The sequence below is a fragment of the Schistocerca americana genome, chromosome 1, assembly GCF_021461395.2.
Source record: "Schistocerca americana isolate TAMUIC-IGC-003095 chromosome 1, iqSchAmer2.1, whole genome shotgun sequence".
NCBI lineage: Eukaryota > Metazoa > Arthropoda > Insecta > Orthoptera > Acrididae > Schistocerca > Schistocerca americana.
The window spans coordinates 702,794,525-702,819,396 of NC_060119.1; the positions used below are offsets into that span (position 1 = coordinate 702,794,525).

The following is a 24,872-nucleotide window of genomic DNA, read 5'->3' on the forward strand; positions in this document are numbered from 1 at the left end:
CCCATGCCCGAGGGAGAACTCGAACCTCTGTCAGGACCAGCCGCACAGTCCATGACTGCAGCGCCTTAGACCGCTCGGCTAATCCCGCGCAGTTGCACATTGTTGGCAGAATGGAAAAATGTGTTCTTGACAGATGTACGTATGACAACCTTCACAACATGTGTCGTACACTTTGGACACTGGCAGTCGATTCTGTGAAAATTCTCCACTAAATTCTCTGATTCTCTTACGCAAAGTGCTTGGCAGTAGAGGTATTTCTTCTCGGGCACTCAAGTGTTCAGTGACGAGTGTATGGTCTAGTGTTTTTAAGAAATTACGATTCTTTTGGTTTTTATTGTTATTTCATCACTGAACAACAGCAGCATCTATGCTGGCCATATTCAGTATTGCACAGAAGACAGACTGAGGCCATTTTTTTGAGTTGCGGCTTACATCATAACTTGCTGACTGCTCATCTGCAATGTCAGCTCCACCTTTTGTAGAATTATAAAACATGTTTATCTCTGGTTTCTTTTTATCTCCTGTTGATTCATCAGTTTCAGCACTGTGATGAAGACTAAACATGAGCAAAACAACTTTGTTTTTCTTTGGTGTATGAGAAACAAGTGTAATATCCTTTTGGAAACCGAACATAGATGAGCAGATTTCTCTACCGCGAATTTTGCAAAATTCAGGAGGGATTTGCCTCTTGTTCTTACACACTGTTGCCACAGAAGTTAGCTTGTGTTCTTTCAGCAGATGTGACATAGCTCGTAAATCAGTTATCAAAAGTCACATTACGGCTTGTTTTTGAAATGGGTTGCACCAGCCAATTCACCGCATCAAATGATTTATTACTCAGTGAAAATGATCCCTCTGGCTGCTTCCCAGCATATATTTTGAGTTGAAGATATAGAAATTCTTTGCATTGACCAAACCAAATATTTTTATGCCATATTTGGCCAGTTTTGATGGAATGTATTGTCTAAATGTGCATCTGCCTCTGAATGCAAGCAGCATTTCATCCATGGTTGTCTATTCTTCTAGTACATGGGCTTTCTTGCAGTTTTCAGCAAATATTTCAAATATCTGACGTATTGGTGCTAAGTTGTCCTGCTGTTTTCTTTCTTCACATGTGGATTTATCATCAAAATGAAGAGAGCTTTGAATAAAATGAAAACATTGAAATATTTCAACACCTGCTTCGTCTGAAGCCCAAAGGTCAACAGTGTTCTGCCTCACAGATTGGTAAAATCCAGCAATGTACAACAACCCTATATAAAGGATCCGAACTTGTTGTTGAGGTGGATTTTTGCAGCACTTGAATCCATCTTTACCAAAATAAAATTAACTGCACACCTGATTTTCCAATCGCTTGACTAATTTTGGTAACACAGTATAGTGGGCAGTACTTCTAGCTCATTTAGTGGTGTATTTTCTTCTTTGTCACTGCCTTCACTTGTATCTTGCTCAATACCACTACTGGCACTGTGCTTATTTACAAAATCTTCATTTTCACTGCCATCTGTTATAAAGTAATTTTCACTGTGTAGTAATTCCACCAGCCGACATTGCATACGCTCAGCCTCCCTTTCTTCGTTGTCCATTTTGCTTAAAAACACCAAAAAACATGAAACATTCGTGAAAAAAGATAAATTGAAAACTTGGTTACAGAAATACTACTTTGCGGTTATGAAAAGGTCAAAAATACCCTCTTACCTGTTGCACTCATTTATCTCCTTTCACGGATGGCAGCTGACTAGTGTGTGTGCACGCACTAGGGAGGGAAGTCTGATAATTACAGCTACTGAGGACTTCCACAGTGTGCTACTGCGCAACTACCAACAAAACAAAATGAGCAGGGTCAAATTAACACTAGCACATCCTTGCTGGGTTAATCAGTGGCTGGATTTCATCCTCTGATTTTCCAAACAGCTTGAGATCATCCACACGCAGTAGATGATAAATGTTCTGTGAATATCTTACTGTTTGACAGTCCAGGTCTTTTCTCTGTAGAATTGCCAACTGTAGCATAGTAGTGATGGACAGAAGTGGGGAGAATGAATCACTTGAAGAATTCCTTGCTTGATTTGACCAATCAGTGAAGTTTGATTAACACTAGGCAGTCATGTCAAGTCACGTCAGCTTCATGATGTTTTCACATTGGATGTCACATCATGTCATGTCATTTTGCTTAGCTGAGTACTAAATGATGAGAGTGAGATTATTAGTTACCATCCTTAACACAACAAGCAGTGATAAAATTTATTAATGCGTAGCAAACTTCATAATGGATATTCTTGATAAATTTTGTATGGTAAAGTGCTGTGAAATAAACATAATTTCAAAACATTGACATTTATTTGCTTGTGAAAATATTTACATACAAATACATCAAACAGTGTTTGTAATGGCATACATAGAGGCTGTTTGCCTTATCCAGTAAGTTTTTTTTCCCGTGTTGCAAACAAATTCATAAACAATTACATTTATCTCTTTCAGTGGAGCTGATTTTTTCATTTATTAAAAGGTTAATTAGTGAAAATTGCTTCATAGATTTCTGTTCTTATTTATATTCAGTGTAGGCATCAGCTTTGCTCTGTTATTGTAAAAGCTAATTCATTTTGACTTTCAGGTATCTGGTTTTGCTTATGGAATCACAATCAATGAAAAAAATATCCAAGTTGTCTTGTAGCATTTGCAGTTTGTCACAAAAACAAAGCAAAATAATCAAATAAAGATTAAGAAGAGACAGAAGCATTGAATATAGTATTACAACAAGGATAAGGGATATGATTTTCAATGTTAGCAGCAACCACAGGGGTCAACACCTCCCCCCACCCCCATCTCCATGGTTGTTAAAGGAAAGAATAATGACAAGTTTCTTCATGTAAATAGTGTACTATGGATTTCCATTCTTGAATGAGAACAGAATGTCGCACATGTGACAGATGATAGGATTTCTAGATGATGTGAAAAATGTCAACATTATGTAGAAGTTACATGGCATTTCATAGATGAACTATGCATGTTACTCTCAGTCATCATTTGTCAGTGTATACTTGATATTGACATCAAAACTCATCAATGTTTAAGATGTGTTACCATAGATGATCCATAATTATATGGTAATTTTTGTTTCAGGCGATCTATGACATGCTAGGTGCCTGCTCTTCTAACAGACCAGCTGACTCGGCTGAGGAACGAGCTAAAAATATATTTGCCAAAATGGATGAGAACAACGATGGACAGTTGACTCAAGAGGAATTCCTCAAGGGTTGTCTCCAAGATGAGGAACTTTCTAAAATGCTTGCACCATAATGAGTGAAGAAGTTGCATCTCATTTCAATGAACATTATTGTCATGTCTTCTCTTTTTATGATATTAATATAAGAACGAGATTTCTTTTGATCATGTACATCTCTAAGTGAGGCTAGTCATTCACTGCTTAAAGCATAATTGTTGTGATAGACTGATATGCCTCACAGTAACAGAAACAGAGTGATGTGTTATAACAGCGTGACACGGGCTATAACTCACATTCCATGTTACTACTTGAAATGAATCAGAAAATATTTTCTACCACTTTTATCCTACATTCCTTCAGCATTTCCACTGTATGTTATTGAAATATAACAGTGGTAGATGTCAAGGGCTATAGATATCATCTGATTTCCATTTTCTTTGTGAAATTGTGACATTAATTTGTTGTTATATTAATATGTAAGACTCCATCTCTTCAGCTGGTAACATAATGTGGTTGTTATTTATTGTACTTTTAAGTTAATTTTTGAACTACTGTGAAAGTATTGCAAAGTTTTTAAGAGTCTTTAAAAGAAGAGAAGGTTGAGTCTTATTTGCTCATGTCTAAAGAAACGTAACTGCATTTCTATGCTTGACCCCAGGTTAACAATAGTATAGACATGTATATGTGTAGTAGGAACTTCATTATCATTTTGCTGCTAATACCCTATTGCTGGATGATATTTGTGTTGTGCAACATTTACATCTTTTTGCAACACTGCAGTTGATTAAAATAACAAGGAAACTTATTACTAATTATTTATTGGTGTCATTACATTGAATTAATAGTCAAGTGATTTTTCTGAATAATTTTTTTAATAACTGATGGCTATTTTTTGAAATTTAAAATAACAAGGAAATTGCTTACAAATTATTTATTTATGTCACTTCATTGACTTAATTGGCAAATTATTTTTCTGAGTGGGTTTTTAGTAACTGATGAATATTTTTTGAAATTTACTTTAGGTGGCATGCTTTTCTTTTGGTCTCTCTCTGGCAACTGTGTAACATACCCACCAGCAGTATTTCATGGGAGGTGATAAAATATCACAAAGCAGTTAATAGAAAGTTGTTAAATATGGGTGTGTAATTACATTTCCAGAATTTGTAGATTCCTTCTTTGTAGCAGGAACCAGATATATGATCAGCTCTGTGTCTTTTAGAGATACTGTCACTGCCAGTGTTCCAGATTACATTATGCCTCCATAATCTTTGCTCCTTGTCTTCTGTAAGTGCTTTCTTCACCTGTGAACACAGTCTAAGTTGAGACTGTAGTTCTCAAACATTCAGCAAGTTAAATTCATTCTGGCATGTGGAGTGAATAGTAAGCTGTTCCATGCCACTGCCTGTTTTTTCTATTTTTCAGCAATACTGTTTAGAGCAAACTAAGTGTTTGTCACAGATCTTGCACTTAGAGTGAAATCTGTCAGAAATTCATAATCTACCTATTGTTATCTGGACATTATGTTCTTTGCTGTATATTTATGGCCAGATTGTATAGATGATGTGCCCATTGCCCATTCACTAATTTGTAACATGTTGTGTGCTGCTGAAAGCTATTAGTTTGCATGTTTCATAGCAATAGATTTACTGCATTGAAGAAAAAAAAGACAGTTCCTCCCCACTCTGCACATTTCATAGTTATAAGAAATGTTATTTTCTCATTTCCATATGTCAGACTTAACTATTTTTGAAATGACATTGAAAAGCTTATAGATACTGGCAACTTAAAGACCAGCTTTCAATGTTTATTATGCTGTATTTATTTTTCCTTCTTTTCTTATTTTTGTTTTGTTGTTTGTGTATTCCTTCATTCTCTCTTTGTTCTTGCTCCTTAAAAACTAATCTTTTCACATGACATCATATACTGAAATGCTGTGATAATATGTATTCTGGATGTATGTAAATTTTATACTTGAAAACTGCCACTCTGTGAATATGTTTGTACATCTCTCATATTAGATGCAGCTTATTTTGTGATGATTCATCAACTTACTCATGAAATCACTCTACTATTGTGGAAACTCTGCATATTTTTTCATTGAAGTTATTCACTGAACAAGTCGCATTGCTGGTGTTTAACTGTAATCAGTGGAATGAAGGTATTCTGAAAAAAGTAACTTAAAAAATGTTGCCCTTATACTCTCCTTCTTGTGGTACACTCCTGAAGTGTAATATTTATGAAATATTTGTACTTCGATATGCTCATTCAAGTACCGATCTGAATGTCTTAGCTGACAAAGATTAGTTGTGATGACAGCTCCTGAAATAACATTTGAATTTAGTTCATCAGATCAGTGATAAACTGTCACTTTGCCCCAGGCCTTTTCTAACACCTTCCTTATCATTCTTCTACATTGGATCACCAAAAGTGGAAATATAATAAACTTACATTTGAAGTACTAAGCTAGCTTATCCATACCGTACACTTTGCAAGTATCAGATTACTAACAAGCTGCAAAATTTATTTCCACTTTAAAAAATGAATCATGTTCAGTCCTTTCATCATAAGTCAGTTGGAAATACCTTTCTTCGTGAATGCATTATTGCAAGATATGGTAGGAGCTTTGTCTCAGTGATATTTTTGTGTCATCTTATCTTCAAAATTTTTAATGTGTTTTTCTCTATATTTTCTCATATGGATTAACAGTGGTACAGATTGTATACAAGAGCTGTATTTTCATGAAAGGGGTTTAATGATACAGGTTTAAAAATATATCATTCATCAGTGTGGCAGTTGTATACATATAGCAATGCTTTTTCATTAGTGTTATGTAGTAGGCTTGTCCTTTTAACATTTTAATCATCTTTAACCTTTGTGTAATAATTTATGTAAAAAAACACAATTTGCTTGAAACCAGGCCTTAAAATGCAAAGTCAATACAGTGTGTGTGTGTGTGTGTGTGTGTGTGTGTGTTGTGAAAGAGAGAGAGAGAGAGAGAGAGAGAGAGAGAGGTAATGGAAGAGGGAACTCTGAGGTTCAGGTTTCATAATATTGTGTGCTGTAAAGTGTAGACCGTTATAATGTAATTGTGAAATAGAACTTGTTATTCATTACATCTGCCTCAAAGTGTGGGGAACATTTGACTGAAAAGTAAGAGACCAAATTATTTGTTCAAAACACAATTTTTGTTTCATTCAATGGTGCATTTAATTTGAAACAAGCTGAACTGTATGGGCATAAACATTTCAAATACATTATATGGTGGTAATGAAGAAACTGTTTTGTGGACATTTACATTTAAACTACAAGCCTTCAGTTTTTGCCATATTTTGTAATTTTAAAATATTGGGAACAAGTCTCTTAAAGCAATGATGCCTTTCCCCTTCTATTATGTATGTTATATAAATATCAGGAAATGTCAATCAGATATTTTCCATGTTAAAGAGATGAAATCTTGATGTGTTAATGTAATCCAATTGATAGGTATATTCTTCTCCTAGACAATTAATGATCATATATGAAGTTTCAGCATGACATAAATTTAATACTTGTTGATTTATGATGAAACACGCGTTTAATGTTGCTGTCTTCTTGTTTCAGTGAGTCTTGATATTTTAAAGACTAAATGAATTAGGAAAGGAAGTGACATAGAAGTGTATGTGTAGCACAATTTATTGTGTTGATATGACTTTCTTTGTTATGGCAAAACCTACTCTGAACTTATATCTCTTTCATATGCTTGATGTTTCATGTACAGATCTAATTTACTGCCAAGAAAATGGTATGTTATGTAGCTGATAAAGAGCTGGAATTAACATTAATTACTATGTAAAATAATATTATTTGACAGAATGTATGAGGATAAGCCATTTATACTGTCCATGCACAATTTATATTTTTGTACTCTCTCTGCACATGCTGTTGTAATACAGCATTCTAACAATGATGAAATCCCTGCATCACTTTCAGTATTTATAAATCTTTTTTTAAAACACTGATGAGATGTGTGTGCTGTAGATAAATCATAGCTACCTTTAATATGAGTTTTGCATATAAGTTGTACTATTGCTATCAATTTGTCATTGCTATGCTTTGTTTTTTATTGTACCAGATGTATGAGGTTCCATCAGCAATTCTCAATAGCAGTTTGAAGGTGAATTCTCAAAGAGCTATAAATTTGTGCTACTTGTTATATATTACATCAATGTTGTTCCCTGGGAATTGCCTTTAAACTTTTATTTCATTGTGTAGTATTGGTAGGATTGATACCATTATTTAACTTGATGGTAGTGCAATCTGCATTCTGCAATTCGTTATAAGAACATAGGATGCTACGAAAAGTCAATTTTATAGTGCACTGTATGGTGTATGTAGTTTGAGACGTGGAAGTGTTGTCTGGAATCTCATATTTCTGACAAAACTGTAATTTCTTACTGTATGTCATGAAAGTTGGGCACAGATATTAAAACTTACATAAATAGCATTGAGATTCTGAGCGATTTTGAATGGTAAATTAAGAAAAGCTTCACATATTTTCATGATAAACTTGTAAAGATAACTCAGAAATTATTGGAAATGAAGTCATTCCTTAAAAAGAAAACATGATTGTAGTTATTGAAATTGAATTAGAAAACCCTTTCAAGTGATGATGTGATGTATGTGAATGTTATGTTACACAGAATTTGTTATGTAGTAACAATCTGATTTCATTTATTAACTTTGTTTTGTTATTGTAGGTGCGACTGGTGGAATAATTTTCTTTGAATCTAGTTGTAGATTGTAGTAAGAAAAATGGGAAAACAAAACAGCAAACTCAAACCTGAAGTACTGGAGGATCTTAGACAAAATACTGAATTTTCTGGTGAGTTAATCTTTGTGTGTGTGTGTGTGTGTGTGTGTGTGTGTGTGTGTGTGTGAGAGAGAGAGAGAGAGAGAGAGAGAGAGAGAGAGAGAGAGAGAGAGAGAGAGAGAGAGAGAGAGAGATTTTTAATTTATTGTAATTTAGTTATGAAAAAAAATTGAGCACATACCTCCTTTTTTAACTCTCATAATATATAGCTACTGAATGTGCACAAAAATAAATTATGCAAGGTTCACATTACGAGGATGGTTTGAAAAGTTCTCAGAATCACCACGAGAGGTCAGCACACTAGCACAATGAGTTGTTGAAATGATATTCATTGGACTGTTGCCTGTAATCACATGCCAAGTCAGTGCTCTTGTGGCAGTGATGTGGCTCTGTGTTGTTTCTGCTTAGAGATTTGAGAAGATGGAAAAAATCAAGATTTGAGCAGTGATTAAGTACTTAGTAAAGAAAGGTATGAAAGCAAAAGACATTCATGCCAATATCCTGAATACACTGGGGGCTTCTGCTTCTTCTATTCAACTGTTGCCAAGTGGACAAATGAATTTAAATCTGGTCAGGAGAGCTTAGATGATGATCCATGCAGGGGTCAGGCATGATATGTCACTACTCAATGGTCATGGAGGATCGCCCATTGAAAGTGTGTGAAACTTCTCATGCTTGAAAGATGTCATCTGGAAGGGTATATCGCATTTTAACTGAAGAATTAGAAATGAAAAAATTATCTGCAAAATGGGTGCCGCGACTCTTGACGCTGGATCAAAAACGCATGAGAATGGACATATCGGAACAATGTTTGGCCTGTTTTAGGAGAAACGAATAAGATTTTTTGCACTGGTTTGTGCCCACCGATGAAACTTGGGTGCACTACTATACCCCAGAGACAAACCAACAGTCAGAGGAGTGGAAATGTGCTGATTCTCTGCCACCAAAGAAAGCAAAGACAATTCCTTCGGCAGGAAAGGTCACGGCATCTGTGTTCTGGGATGCAAAGGGGATTCTGTTTGTGGATTATCTCCACACTGGGCAAACAGTTACTGGAGAATACTACGATAACCTCCTGGACAAATTGCAACAAACAATATGTGAAAAAAGGCCAGGTTTAGCAAGGAAGGAAGTCATCTTCCATCAAGACAATGTGCACCTGCACACATGCCATCACCATGGCAAAATTACATGAAATAAGGTATGACTTGTTGCCACATCCACCTTATTCAGCTGATATGGCTCTGTCAAACTTCCATCTCATCCCAAAACTCAAAATTTTTCTTGGTGAATGAAGGTTCACTTCAAATGATGAATTGATAGCCAGTGTTGACAACTGTTTTGCAGGCCTGGAGGAAACTCATTTTTGAGATGGGATCAAGGCAATGGAACATTGTTGGACCAAGTGCATTAATCTACAAGGAGACTACACTGAAAAATAAAATAAAATTTCAGTGATGTAAGTACTTTTTTTCTATTCCATTCTAAGAACTTTTCAAACCACCCTCGTATCTTATAGACTACGTTATAATTAAACAGAAACCAACACAGAGATAGTATGTTAGAAGCAAATTATGACAGGGGAAAAGTCCTGGTTGACTGTGTGACGTTCACCTGCTTTATTTCTTCGTTGATAGTCCTCATTGTCAAGGTACTGCATTTTTCAACGTACTGCATTGTAATACTGGCTGAAAAATGGGGGCTGGAAGTTCAACACATCAAGATCCGAGCTTGCTTCGTCACAAATGACAAAGTGAGGTACAGCAGTTAGTAGAAAGAGGAGAAAACTTAACATGAGACCTGATCATAAATTTTTGGTTTGATGATCCTATCTTTGCCCATATTGTTTTAATGAGTGGTATAATTGTCTTCTCTCTGTGATATAGTCAGTAGCCTTCCACATTCTTGTTACCTGGACATACATTTGTGTTATGTTGATGTTAATAGCTGAGTGCTTGCTATGCTCTTTAATTCACTTTAGTTGTCCTGTACCCTTACTGTAAATCCATGAAATGCACCTTGATAGTTTATGGCTGTGATGAGTGAGATCTTCATGTAAGTTGAAGTGTTCATCACTCATTATTAGGTTCTCTGTCAGCTTTACAGTGACATTACCTCGACACAGAAATGTTTAGTCCTTACCATGATACTGGGCTTCATGTAGTTTAAGTTACAATAGTCCCTATAAAAACAAAAAATGAGTCTGCTCCAATTACTATGAAATTATTTACGTGATTGTTTATTGACCTTGAACTACGTCCTTGCACTGCAACAAATTTAATCAGAATCAGTGCACTCAGTGACATGGATGAGTGATACAGTGATCCTGCTAAAGTCAGAGAAAAAATCATGGTCGCTTATAGAAGGAAAGGAGGCTATGATTTGACAATGAGGCCATTCAAGATGGGACTGTTGGAAAGAAAATGATTGTCATTTCAAACCATTCAAGGAACTGATTTAGGATAAATGTGGGTAGCCCAGACAAGGATTTGAACCCCATTCTTTCAAATGTGAGTCTAGTCTCTTAACCACTAAAGCATTTTTTTGGCAATGAAGGAATGATGGGTAGCAGAAAGGAGAAAAGGGCAATGCCATGGCAGGATGATAAAACTGAGAAATGATTAATTTGAGGAGGATGTCACGTACTTCAATGAAACAGTGTCTACAGATGGTATGGAGGTCGAGCACAACATTGTATCAGTAATAACTACAAGAAGGTTAGCACAAAATTAAAGATTTTGGGGTTTGACAGATGACAGGAGAGTATAATTGATTCATTATTAGTAGCTTATTTATGTGAAATTTGTCTTGGGGAACCAAAAATGCTGATGAGTGAGGGAAGAAACTCAGTACATGTGAGGTCTGTTCAAAAAATTCCAGAAGATCTGTAATTTCATGCTAAATGTGTGTCAGAGAGAAATGCAGTTTACATCGCTGCACATGTCTGTGTTTAATGTGTCACTGTCAGAAGTTTCATTGTTGTATGTCTGTTAGTTATTGTATGTCTGTTAGTTATTGTATGTCTGTTGGTTATTGTTCAGTACTGTATTGAGTAGAAAATTGTGTCAGACAGTTTGCAGATTTCAAGATGGCAGAGTTTGAGGTGCAATGCATTTGCATCGAATTTTATGTGAAACTCAAGAAAACATTTACAGAGACATACCAAATAATGCAGAAAGCCTTCGGTGATGAGTACTTAAGCCATACTCGGTGTCACGAATTGGTTCATATGGGTTTAAAAATTGATGGTACTATCAGGAGTGTTGCGATGCCTATGAGAAAATGTGAGAAGGAAACTGCCTGAAAGCTGGTGAGACAATCATGGATCTTGCATCATGATAACACACCCGCACATTCATTCCTGTTAGTGCAATAGTCATGCACCATCTTGCAATGACCCTCATTGAGGATGCCTTTCAACTTCTACCGACAATGCTCATCAGGAACGTCAATGAAATTGTAGGTGCCAACTGAAAACTGATTGTCAAGAGATTGCAGAAGAATGTAACATTTCAGTTGGATCATGTCATGAAATCCTGACACAGCATCTTGGAATGCTTCATGTTGCCAACAGATTCATCTAATGGCTCATGAGTCAAGACCAGAAAGACCTTCACCTCACAATCCATGAAGAGATATCACACAAATGAGAATGAGGTGTTTGTTAAGAGAATCGTAACTGGTGATGAGACGTGTGTCTACAGCTGTGATGTTGAGGCTAAGGTTCAGTCTTCACAGTGTGTTGGGCAAGGTTCTCCATGACAAAAAAAAGCTCATCAGATAAGGTAAAATGTCAAAGCCATGCTGATAATTTTTTTTGACTGTGAAGGATTGGTTCATTATGGATTCGTGCCACAGGGACAAACTGTTAATCGATGGTACTATCAGGAGTGATGCGATGCCTATGAGAAATGTGATAAGGAAACTGCCTGAAAGGTGGTGAGACAGTCATGGCTCTTGCATTATGATAACACACCCACACATTCGTTCCTGTTGGTGCATGACTATTGCACAAAAAACGAAATCACTGTGCTGCCTCATCCTCCGTATTCTCCAGACCTGGGCCCAGCAGACATTTTTTTTTTTTTTTTTTTTTTTTTTCCTCTCTCCAAAGTTGAAAATCCCCTTGAAAGGATGAAGATTTGCAGTGATAGATGAGATAAAAGAAAATTCACAACCAGCACTTAACACTATCCAGCAAGAGGCATACAAAGACTACTTCCGGAATGGGAAATGAGGTTGGGAGACGTATATCAATTGTGGAGGAGAGTATTTCGTAGGATGACATGTGCAATAAGTAAAAGATAAGCGTAGAAAAATTTTGTGGTCAAAATTGTGGAATTTTTTTGAACAGAACTCATATGAGGTAGGAAATGTAATTAATGACATAAATATTTTGGATACTGATATGTCTGCATACCAAATAGCATATAGTTCATGGTCATTCATGTCGATTGATAGATTGGTACTCATTGTTTCACCAAGAAGCTCAACACTAGCTGGAACATTACGTGGTATTAACAAACACCAGCCACAGACAAATCATTGCTTGATGTTTTAAAATGGACCAGTGAGAGAAATAACTTTCCTGTTGTGAGCGCTGAATGGAAGGACTATGTTAGGAAAAGGTACAGGGCAAGAGATAGTGAGAAACTGGTCACTCATCCACTGAATGAGGACCTTGTGTCATAGGCTGTGAAGGCATGATAGTATTATTTAGGGAGTGCATCATATGTCTTTCAAAATTATCTTTATCATATTGATACAAGTGTTAAGAAAAGTAAGGTTTTTGGAGCAGAAGTAACTGCACTTCTCAGTGCTAGGAATTACCTGATTAAAACATGCTAAAACATGAACCAGAGACTTGAGTGGACATTGTATAAATTTGAGTGTTTAAATAACTACAGAAAATTTTAGACGCACAGTTTTTTCTATTTTTAAAAACAAAAGGTGTCTTTTCTTTACTGTTTTGAAAATCCTCTTTTGAACTTTTCAGTTGGCCTTTATGGCAATGGTCTTCCTTCCTTTTTACAATATTATACCTTATAAAAAGATTCACATATTCTAGGAACACACACACACACACACACACACACCATAGCCTACAAAAATTATTCTATTTTCTGACAAGAATTTCACCAATCAGTTTGAATTCAATTGAACTATTTTTTTGTCTTGCAACATAAATAGTCTTATCATCTTATCACTGTTGTATTAACCCTGTCTTTTTTATTAGTTTCGAACTTCATGTGTTGGCCGTTAACTAACGCCTCTTGCACCTGTAATTTTCTTCATATCTGTCATGTCTGTACTCGTGCTACTGTCTCAGCTACTATACTTCCCTTTCATCTTTATATTGCCTGCTACTGCTCTTCTTTTGTGTTTGATTTCAGTGTGCCTTTTTTCTATCTCTTTTGACTAAGAGTATTGTTCCCTTCAACACCAACTCGGCATTTATTTTATTTCTTTACATAAGACAGTATTTGCTTTGCATTCAATCTGTGCAATATTGTAATCTATTGAGCTCCTGCTTTCCTGAACACTTTTTGCCATATTTTGTGCAAAATCTGTTGTGAAAATATTGCTATTTAGTTTTTTCCAGCACAGAAGCCAAATCTGAAAAGATGGAGCTATTTATGGAAGAAGCCAAATTATTGTTGCCCATCTAGGCATCTCAGAGGACACTTGTGTGAAGCACAATACAATTAGTGTACTTTCTACATTAACCCTTTCGTACCCACTGGCTACAGTTCTGTACATTAAATTTTACGGGCTCTTAGTTGAAAATCCCATTGAAAGGACAAAGATTTGCAATGATAGATGAGATAAAAGAAAATTTGCAACTAGCATTTTCCCCAGTGGAAACCTCATGTACACATGTGTGAATGTACAATCTTTTTATCATGTACAAATGCTGCCAACTGTTGGGATTCACATTAAAAACATCAAATAGTCATTGTAGCAGTACACAGCAGCTTTTGACCGCCAGAATGTATTGAAGTGATTGGTTAACTATATTCCACTATATAAATGAATATTATTGTTATTGTTATATTGAATGGTAATTATTGAATGACCAGTTTATTTATTACTACAGTGAATATTTTAAAATTAGTATTTTAGTCCATAAAAAGGGAGCCAAGTGTAAAAAATATATTTTGAAAACAGGCACATATTTACGTATAAATCTTGCATCTCAAGTCCTTAAATAATCTCATAAGGGCTTTACAGATTGAAGCAAAAGTTTTCTTCCGTCGGAAAAAATTCAAGCCTGACAGGGTTAATAAACACCCATATAAAAATCATAATGATGTTATAATTGTGTCAAATTCTTGCTGTGAATTTTCACTTTTGCATCATTCTCAGTTGACTTCATCTCACTATTTCTTTTTGCGTTTGCATTCTTCTCTTCTGCATATTTTGTCCTTGCATTAATATTAATTGTCATTGCATTTTCTTGTATTCCTCTCTTACCTGTGTTTTCTGTCTTCTGAGATCTGTATTGCATCCTTGTGACCCATGTCTCTAAACCTATGAGATATCCACATTCCGAAAAATAATTGTTGAATGTGGGAAATAATCAAATAGTGTCTCAATATGTTTTGTTGTTAGTTGAGTTTGTTTTCACATAACATTTTTATGTTAACATTTGTATTTTTGTGCCAGATGCGGAAATTCAGGAATGGTACAAAGGCTTCCTGAAAGACTGTCCAAGTGGACACTTAAGTGTTGAAGAGTTTAAGAAGATATATGGGAACTTTTTCCCATATGGGGATGCATCAAAGGTTTGTATGTTTTATCTGTAAAGATCTGTTAATTCATACATTTTAAAGTTATTTTTAGTGTACTCCCCCCCCCCCCCCCCTCTCTCTCTCTCTCTCCCTCTCTCTCTCTCTCTCTCTCTCTCTCTCTCTCTCTCTCAAAAATCCTGTGAAGGAGCAGAGCATTCCCAACCATTGAATGAAGGCAAGGAGAGAGAGAGAGAGAGAGAGAGAGAGAGAGAGAGAGAGAGAGAGAGAGAGATACATGGTCTCTGTTACTGTTTGTTCAGTTACCTGTAGAACTAGACACCTATAATATTGAAAATGAGAATTCTACACCATACACTTCCAGTTCACACCTTTATTTACTTTTGTAGTGTGCACTCTTGGAGCTATACAATAAAATATTTAATGTTTGCTCTTTCTGAAAATACATTTTTCTATCATTATGTAATTGACACTTTTCAAATGTATGTGTGTGGTACAGCTGTTAATAACTACACAGGGAGAATCACCTAAAACTTTCACCACATATGTTGCAGAAGTGGAAAGTGCCGTTGATATGTAGTTTTCGCAGAGTGGATTGGTAGTCAGGAGCTTGTATTGTTAACCATTAAACAGATTGAAATAATACATAGAAAATATATTTTTGTGCAAACATACACTTTTTTAAAGGGAACAAAGCCTAATGACATTAAATAACTAAAAGCAGAATGTCAATGGTGTTTGTTGCAGTATTCTAGTGTGAGTCATTTTTGAGAGATTGTATTTTGAAAAGTTTCCACGCTGACACTTGTTTGTGCCATTCAACCTGCGTAGGTAAATGTTGTTATGTTTGCTTACAGTGTGCTTGTGTGTTCTGTGAGTGCATTGTGACTTGCTAGTCAGATAGTGTGTGACAGTCCAAGCAGTAGGTCATGAGCGGATGATGGGATTTACCATGCTCATGTTGTATGGAGAATGTAGCAACAATGCAGTTCATTCATGTATGGTGTATGCAGCAAGATATCCCAGTAGACATCAACCATCTCCACATTCTTTTTATCACCCTCTTCAAACAGTTATGTGAAAGTGGTAGTGTAACACATAGACAATGCAACAGAAGGCAAGAGGTAGAAATTAATGTTCTTGCTGTCATTGCAATTGAACCACATGTTAGCTCCCACACAGTCACTTGAGGAAGTAGCATGAGTCTTGCAACTGGCTTATGCATTCTCCATTGGCATCAGTTCCATCCCTGTCACATCTCTCTCCATCAATATTGCATGGAAGTGATTGCGAGAATCATGTTAACTTTATACATGGACATTAAGATAGGATACTCTTGATGTGTTACATATCTTATTTAGTATGAATTCACATTTATCAATTATGGCCAGCTAAACCACTGAAAAATGCACTATTGTTTGTTGACAATCCCTGTCGGCTTCATCAGGTGTATCATCTGTGTCCGTGGAGTGTAAATGTGCAGTGTAGGATAGCAAACCGTCAGCTCAGATGCCTGTTTCTCATAGACAGAGCACTGAAAGTGCACAGCTATTGCAGCCTTCTAACAGACCATTTTACACGGATGCTGGGAGGTGTTCCCTTGCCGAGTAGCAAGAACCTGTGGTACCAACGTGATGGCTGTCCAGCCCATAGTGCACAAAGTAGATGGCATGACGTCATGAATTGTTTCCAGGTCACTGAATTGAACTCAGGGGACCTGTGCCTTGGCTCCCCCATTCCCCAGATTTGACACCTGTAGACATTTTTCTGTGAGGAAAGCTGAAAAATGCTTTCTACAAGGGCTTACCAACTACACCCAATGGTGTGCAATAACGTGTTACTGCAGCCTGCTCAGACATCTGTGCTGAAATGCTGGCGCTTGTACAACAGTCATTCCATATCAGACTGGAAGCATGTATTGTTGCTACCGGAGATAATTTTGAACACAACCTGTGATGGTCAATTTTCTCATTGCTGGTCAGAATCCAAATAAGTAGTGTGTGAACTTGTATAGTTCTTTAGTGTGTGCTGCCATAGGTATCGTACAAGTGTCAGTGTGGGAACTTTTCAGAATACGATGTCTCATAAATGAATTGCCCTAGCAATTTGCAACAAACACAACTGACATTGTAATTTACCCTACTATTAGTTTTTTAATGTCAATAGGCATTGTTCCCTGTAAAAAAGTGTATATTTGTCCAAAAATACACTTTCTAAATATTATTACACTCTGTTGACTGGCTAACAATACGAGCCCTTGTCTACCAATCCATTCTGTGAAAACAACACATCCATAGCACTTCCCATTTCCACAATATATGTGGTGCACGTTTTAGGTGTTTCACCCTGTATATGAAATATGCATTGCAGTACAAGGCCACTACAAAGAAACCTGTAGCAGCCATCTGAAAATGGTTTCTTGAATCTGAAAAGAACTTTGGTTGCTTTTGTTCAAAACTTTTGTGACTTGCTTCTAGCTAATTGCTTTTTAAAAGCAAGAATCATCATGCACACACTATATTCATGTACATCTTGTGTAGTGTGGGACATCTACATATAGCACTATGACACTTGCTATCATGCTTCATATTAAATCTGTGCACTTATATGGGTCAGGTTCTATGCGAAAAATATCTTGTGGTGATGTTTAAGTACTTGCAAAGCAGTGTTTTGAAGAGACTTATTCGGAATGTGCCATAACTACTGCTGTTTTTTGAGACAGTACAGCACAAGAAAAACAAAAACAAAAAATATCCAACTTTGATCAGCTGATTTATATACTGGTCATTCTTTAAAATTTTAAGTTTCTAACTAGACAGTAAGTACCTACTTGGGCAGTTATTGGACATTTGCTTTTGTGTGAGTAACTTACACCCATAGTTATTCTCATTAACCTTCATCAAACTCATTCCAGTATGAAAATTCTGGGCAGGATACCAGAGGCTCAAGTTCATGTATCTACTGCATAGTAGGAAGGGTCACACTGACTTTGTTTAGTCCAACATTATTGGCCATTGTGAACTCCAGTCCTTTCATACTGTAGTTTTACTACATCATCTGTGGGTGTACCCTGAAGGAGTACTCAGATAGGTGCAGACTGAAGAAAATATTTCTGAGTTCTACGTTTTCATATTAACTACATGTAGCTTTCATTTACTTTATTATAGTTGCTTTTAGTTAGTCAGGTGCTAACATATCCAAACAAAATGGCCTGTCCGACTATTCCTTTTATTCTAATGAAGATATTAAAATAGCCCCAGAAATGTCAGCTTTAATTAGTAATTTTGCAACATTTCAATAAAATATTAGTTAATATGAGATGCAGCCCTAGATGTATATTAGGGACGTGCTTAGTATAAATCCAACAGTTGTCAGTGTTTGCGTAAGAAGCAAATGATTAAGATGCCAGACAATTAAAAAAAATGTATCATATATGGTTTCTGTTCATGTCACAGTAGGAAGACAGAGACATAGCTTTAACAAATTTAAAAAAGTAATTGTTAATTTATTTAAACATATATTTATAATGTAGCACCAGTTGCAAATATTTTAAACCTAATCAAAAATCCATACGTAATGCGAGCAGTATGAAAAATTCCTATTTAAGTAAATAAATACATAAACATTGAAAATATTTCTTTTTTTAGAAATATGCTTTTTATTCACCTTCCATTGAAATAAAAAAAAAAAATGTTATTTGTCTCACGAAAGTTTGCAACTCTAATCATGCTTTGTGTATAACCAAAAAGGCTACAAATTATGTAAGCTAAGTGAAGTCACTCAAATTTGGCGATGGAGTGAAAACATTCATGTAACTGATATAAATGTCAGGACTTGTCAGTCAGTTGTGTCTCATGAAATGAAATGACTCGGACCTGGGGAGCATATGAAAACATTCATGTAGCTGGCATGGTCACAGAGACTAGTTTCATTCAGTTCTTTCATTCAAGTGAAAAACCTGACTGAATGAAAAGCAGTCAGCTGGGGAAACAGCTGTTAAAACCAATCAATTGTCCCATCCCTACAGAAAATGGTGAAATACTCAGGTGCAAAATTCTTTGATTGCCTACCCAGTGATGTAAAGAATTTAATCAAGAATAAAATTAAATTCAAACACACAACGAAATCATATCTGCTTCACTGTATGCATGTGGAAAAGTGACCTTAAAAAAATCACACAAATTGTCACTCGGGAAATATACTGTAACTGTAAAACTGATTTGTTCCTCATCATATCAAGAGGCACAATAATGATCCACAGAATATAGAAATAACTAACTATCTGTTTCTCAGTCTGAGATTTTTGATGAATTTATCAGTGTGTTGACTCAATTTTTTTGTGCCTTTGTTACCCAGCTAGATGTCAAGAACTTTTAGACAAAGTTTTTTGCTTAGAGTATGAACGTTAATGCCTACTTATGCTACCAGCAGATTGTTTTTGCTTCTTTGCGGCTGTGTACAGAGAGTCTTTGTGGCTTCTACTTAAAATGTTTGCTCTGAATCAGTTGTAGCCATATTTTGCAATATATGGACTTTGTCTTGAGTGTTTTAATCTGGATGGTATATTAGTATACTTGTGTTATCAACAAAATTATTGGTGTGTGGATGTTAAAAGTCATTTGGAGTTCATTTGTATTAAAAATAGGTGTGGGCAGAGTAGGTCACTTCAAGAGCTCCATATTTTATGTTGCTGCACTCTGTTTTGCTTACACTGTACTCCTTAGTTGCAGTTTGCTAGTGTGGCTGTCTGAAGAAGAACGATAATATTCAAGTGAGATTAAAGAAAATAAAAACCAAATGAGAGTTTCCTAATGAAACAGAAAAATTGTCATTACCAGAATGTGTACTGTTTTCTATTTTCTCTTTGAAATTTGTAAATTACTTGTGAATTGTCTGTTACAGTTTGCAGAACATGTATTTAGAACATTTGATGCGAATGGAGATGGGACTATAGACTTCAGAGAATTTTTATGTGCACTTTCTGTCACGTCTCGAGGAAAACTTGAGCAAAAACTGAAATGGGCATTCAGTATGTATGATTTGGATGGAAATGGGTACATTTCCAGACAAGAAATGTTAGAAATTGTGACAGTAAGTAATATGTATTTTAATTCGTAAATAAGCAGTGATAAACTTAATGTTATGACTGTTCACTTAGTATATTCTGTTATTCATTAAAATATGTTTTGTTTTATGTAACCAATTCTTGTACAAACCAACTGAAAATAATATTTAACATTAACAGTTCTAGGTCTTATTATTTGGATGTAGCTTTTTCCTCCATTTTATAATTAGGTTGTAGCCATACTGCTTTTTATCTGTATAACACCTTCTCAAACTATCAGTTTCACTTCTCATAAAAAGCACTGTATTACTTTTACTTGAATTGCTGGCTAATTGGTTTGATGTTTGGTACCACTGCTGAAAACTGAATCAGAAACCATATACATGAAAGTTAACCACTCCAAATGGGCTGTCACCATGTGGATTTGGTCTGCTCTTGAGTGGTAACAGTGACCTATCAACAACTAAAGTAAACTAGGACAAATGTAATTTACTCATTCTTTTCACCTTTACTGGAGTTGTTGAGGCAGATAAAACACACACACACACACACACACACACACACACACACCGCATTATACATAAACGGATGCAACAGAGGTGTACTGAGGTGCACTTTCTTTTGGCACATGGTGGGCAGGAATGCTGCAGTCAGGGGAGCTAGATTTTCCATTAAGTATGTATGCTGCTGTGCTGAAGTCCTTCAGATTGGTGTTCTTCTGCTAAACCTTTTGCATTTTTGCCTGAGGCTCCCACTTCACCTGGTGCTTCATTAACTTTCTTTTTAACTTCCTCCAGTAAATATACAACCACTGACAATAAATTTTGGTGAATGAAGTCAGAACGGTCAGTCAGACAACACTGGAGATTCATAATGCTGCACCTGTTTAGCAGCTGCTGTTGAAAACCTGCCCCCACCATAGTTCAGTTGAGCATCGTGAGTGTTCCATGTTAGACCTGTTGGAAAAAGTGCTTGTTTAGTGCATTGGTTCTGAACTAAAAACAGGACAATGAACAAACAAAGGATCAATTTAAAGTTTTGTTTTAAGCTTGGCAAAACACTAAAAGAAACGCATGCAATGCTGGTATGTGTTTATGGGGATCAAGCACTATCCATGAAGTGTGTGTACGAGTCATTCACCCATTCTCAAGGAGGCTGGGAAAGTGTTTCTGACAATCCTCGCAGCAGATGACTGGCGATTGCCATCAGTGATGAAAACATTGAGAAAGTGAGGACATTAATCACAAATGGCCGTCGAGTAACTGTGCACATGATAGCGGATGAACTGCAGATGAACCGTGACTCCGTGCGACAAATTATCAGATAAACGCCAGTCCAAATCCTTACCCAGAAGTTAGGGAAGAGGAAAATGTGTTGTAGTCTTGTGCCACATCACTTGACTGATGATCAAAAGCAGGCACGTTTAGGAGCTTCAAAGGATTTTGTGGAAACAGTGGATGCAACACACAATTTCTTGAACCATATTGTCACTGAGGATGAAACCTGGTGTCTCCAGTATGACCCTGAAAGCATGGAATGGCATTCTCTGACATCACCTTGTTGGAAAAAGGTCAGAGCCAAAAAATCCTGCATCAAAACGATGCTCATCACCTTTCGCGATAGTCAAGGCATTATCCACAAGAAATTTCTATCTGAGGGAACGACATTGAACGCTGCACAGTGCATTGAAATTTTGACCCGTTTAATGCAACTTCTATGCAGGGTATGACCTCAGTATCCATGACAAAGTTCCTGGTTTTTTATTCATGACAATGCTCACCCACCCACAACTAATATTGTCAAACAGTTCCTGGCAAAAAAGGTGGTGGTGCAACTTCAACATTCACCATACTCACGAGATCTCAATTCTCCAGACTTCTTCCTATTCCCTCAACTCAAACTCACTTTGAAAGGAAAGAGATTTGATGATATTCCTGACATCCAACAAAACATGATGTGGCTTTTGAATGCCATCCCAAAGGAAGACTTTGTGCAAAGTTTCCAGGACTTGTATCACAGAATTCAGCAGTTCATAGTTATGGGAAGTGACTGTTTCGAAGGTCAGTAAGGTAATGGCAGTTCATCTACATTAATGTTACAGAACTATTCACAGAATTTTATCGTCAGAGGTTGTATGTTGCAACAAATAGGTCTTCCTTAGCCTTATAATTCTGAGATAATTCATGCTATAAATGTGTAGTTGGCTCTAATTATGTCAAGCCCTATTGGATTAAGGGAACTTTGAGCAATTGTTTTGCAAAGTGACAGAGGTATCATTCTCTGATAGATTTTCAGTTACCTTCTGGATTGCTGGGAGATGATTACTGTAGTATTCCATTGCCACTAACCACGTGCCCCAGGATGTAACAAGAAGTTCAGGTGGCAAGGGGACATCTGGAAGTTGTTCTTTGAATGTATCTTTGATGGTGCCTTAACAAAAACTTTATTTATGTAGAGATTAATTTATTTACTTTAGGGAATTTTAACCTTACTTGCTCTGCTTTACGGTTGGTACCATGTGCTAAACAAGTTACATGCAGCATCAAAGGATAGTATACTTGAAACAGTTGAAACACTGCAGCCATATGTGCAATGGCATCTGTGAAGGCCAGAGGCACCATGATTTCATTCAAGCCATGAGGCTATAGCACCTTCAGCTCATTTGAGAGTTGTTTTGAATAAATCAAAATAAGCCCTTGATGCCACATCTGGGCCCAACTTGCCAACAATCAAATTTTCAATGTACTGGTCAAGACTGTCAGTAGTTCCATCAACAGAAATCCATGTGCAAGATTCCCAAATATCACCTTGGATTCTATGCAGTGGGTCAGTGAATACTGAAATCACCTAAGTTTTATGCAATGTTGACTCTGCAGCAACAAACTGATGACAGTACTTCTCAGGAAATCTTTGAAAATAGGACTTTCAAGTTTTTGAAAAGGAGTTTTTGGTGCCACAATATCATGACAAAGCCACTGCAGAAACGGTTCATTTTGGTGAATTCATTAGCTGTCTTTTTTAAAAGTGTGTGCTTTGAGTTTGATTTTCATTCAACATTTGCCTAATGTTAGGCTCAGCTAAGTGGAGCTTTTCACCACTCAAAACTTAATGCAAGAAAGAAACAAGATGCCATATAGAAGTGAGCCTAAGAAGTATTTGGTACTGTTAAGGGACGCTGGTACTTAATTTTCACAAAATAAAAAAATAAAATAAAAAAAAAACATAAAATACAGTTTATCAATTTTAGTTTCCCAAGTATCTAGTCACTGAACAAATTTTTGTTATAACTCAAAACTTTTAAGAAAATCAAAGCTTAGTGAATCCTTTTAAAAACATTCATGCTTTGTTCTATAGATACTACAATTTTACATTCCTTACTTTTGGCGAGCAAGATGTATGAGACAGGTGAAATACCCTCAGACTTCAAGAAGAATATAATAATTCCATTCCCAAAGAGAGCAGGTGTTGACAGATGTGAAAATTACCGAACTGTCAGTTTAATAAGCCACGGCTGCAAAATACTAACATGAATTCTTTACAGACAAATGGAAATACTGGTAGAAGTCGACCTTGGGGAAGATCAGTTTGGATTCTGTAGAAATATTGGAACATGTGAGGCAATACTGACCCTATGACTTATCTTAGAACCTAGATTAAGAAAAGGCAAACCTATGTTTCTAGCATTTGTAGACTTAGACAAATCTTTTGACAATGTTGATTGGAATACTCTCGTTCAAATTCTGAAGGTGGCAGGGGTAAAATATAGGGAGCGAAAGGCTATTTACAACTTGTACAGAAACCAGATGGCAGGTATAAGAGTTGAGGGACATGAAAGGGAAGCAGTGGTTGGGAAGGGAGTGAGAAAGGGTTGTAGCCTCTCCCCGATGTTATTCAATATGTATATTGAGCAAGCAGTAAAGGGAAAGAAAAGAAAAATTTGGAGTAGGTATTAAAATCCATGGAGAAGAAATAAAAACTTTGAGGTTCGCCGATGACATTGTAATTCTGTCAGAAACATCAAAGGACTTGGAAGAGCAGTTGAACGGAATGGACAGTGTCTTGAAAGGAGGATATAAGATGAACATCAACAAAAGCAAAACGAGGATAATGGAATGTAGTCAAATTAAGTCGGGTGATGCTGAGGGAATTAGATTAGGAAATGAGACACTTAAAGTAGTAAAGGAGTTTTGCTATTTGGGGAGCAAAATAACTGATGATGGTCGAAGTAGAGAGGATATAAAATGTAGACTGGCAATGGCAAGGAAAGTGTTTTTGAAGAAGAGAAATTTGTTAACGTCGAGTATAGATTTAAGTGTCAGGAAGTCGTTTCTGAAAGTATTTGTATGGAGTGTAGCCATGTATGGAAGTGAAACATGGACGATAAATAGTTTGGACAAGAAGAGAATAGAAGCTTTCGAAATGTGGTGCTACAGAAGAATGCTGAAGATTAGATGGGTAGATCACATAACTAATGAGGATGTATTGAATAGAATTGGGGAGAAGAGAAATTTGTGGCACAACTTGACTAGAAGAAGGGATCGGTTGGTAGGACATGTTCTGAGGCATCAAGGGATCACCAGTTTAGTATTGGAGGGCAGCGTGGAGGGTAAAAATCATAGAGGGAGACCAAGAGATGAATACACTAAACAGATTCAAAAGGATGTAGGTTGCAGTAGGTACTGGGATATGAAGGAGCTTGCACAGGATAGAGTAGTGTGGAGAGCTGCATCAAACCAGTCTCAGGACTGAAGACAACAACAACAACAACAACAAACAAACAACTTTTCCTTTGTATCAAATTTGAACTCAGAAACTTAAAAATTATAATAATAGTGAACAATTGAGTTCCAGTGTCTCTTAGTATTGTTTTAAGCAGTATTTGCAAAATGTGTTTCACAAATGCATTAGTTTCTAAATATGCAAGAGGAAATTTTCAGTTCAATAATGGCAGGAAAACTAATAAGTATAAAAGCAGATTGTTGC

At 36.3% G+C, this 24,872-nt stretch overlaps 2 protein-coding genes across 3 annotated transcripts in view; both read left to right on the forward strand.

Annotated features, from left to right (window-relative positions):
* Positions 1–7,718, forward strand: part of LOC124609585 (neuronal calcium sensor 2) — a 454,649-nt gene extending 446,931 nt beyond the window's left edge. For both annotated transcript variants that reach the window (XM_047140083.1, XM_047140086.1), the window contains exon 5: positions 3,124–7,718. In XM_047140083.1, the coding sequence (XP_046996039.1) occupies positions 3,124–3,300 (177 nt within the window). In that variant the 3' untranslated portion in view covers positions 3,301–7,718. The remainder of the gene's footprint in view (positions 1–3,123) is intronic.
* Positions 7,719–7,882: 164 nt separating this feature from the next.
* LOC124609611 (neurocalcin homolog) overlaps positions 7,883–24,872 on the forward strand; it is a 49,932-nt gene continuing 32,942 nt past the window's right edge. The window contains exons 1-3 of the mRNA XM_047140087.1: positions 7,883–8,087; positions 14,742–14,860; positions 19,727–19,915. Of these exons, the coding sequence (XP_046996043.1) occupies positions 8,018–8,087; positions 14,742–14,860; positions 19,727–19,915 (378 nt within the window). The 5' untranslated portion in view covers positions 7,883–8,017. The remainder of the gene's footprint in view (positions 8,088–14,741; positions 14,861–19,726; positions 19,916–24,872) is intronic.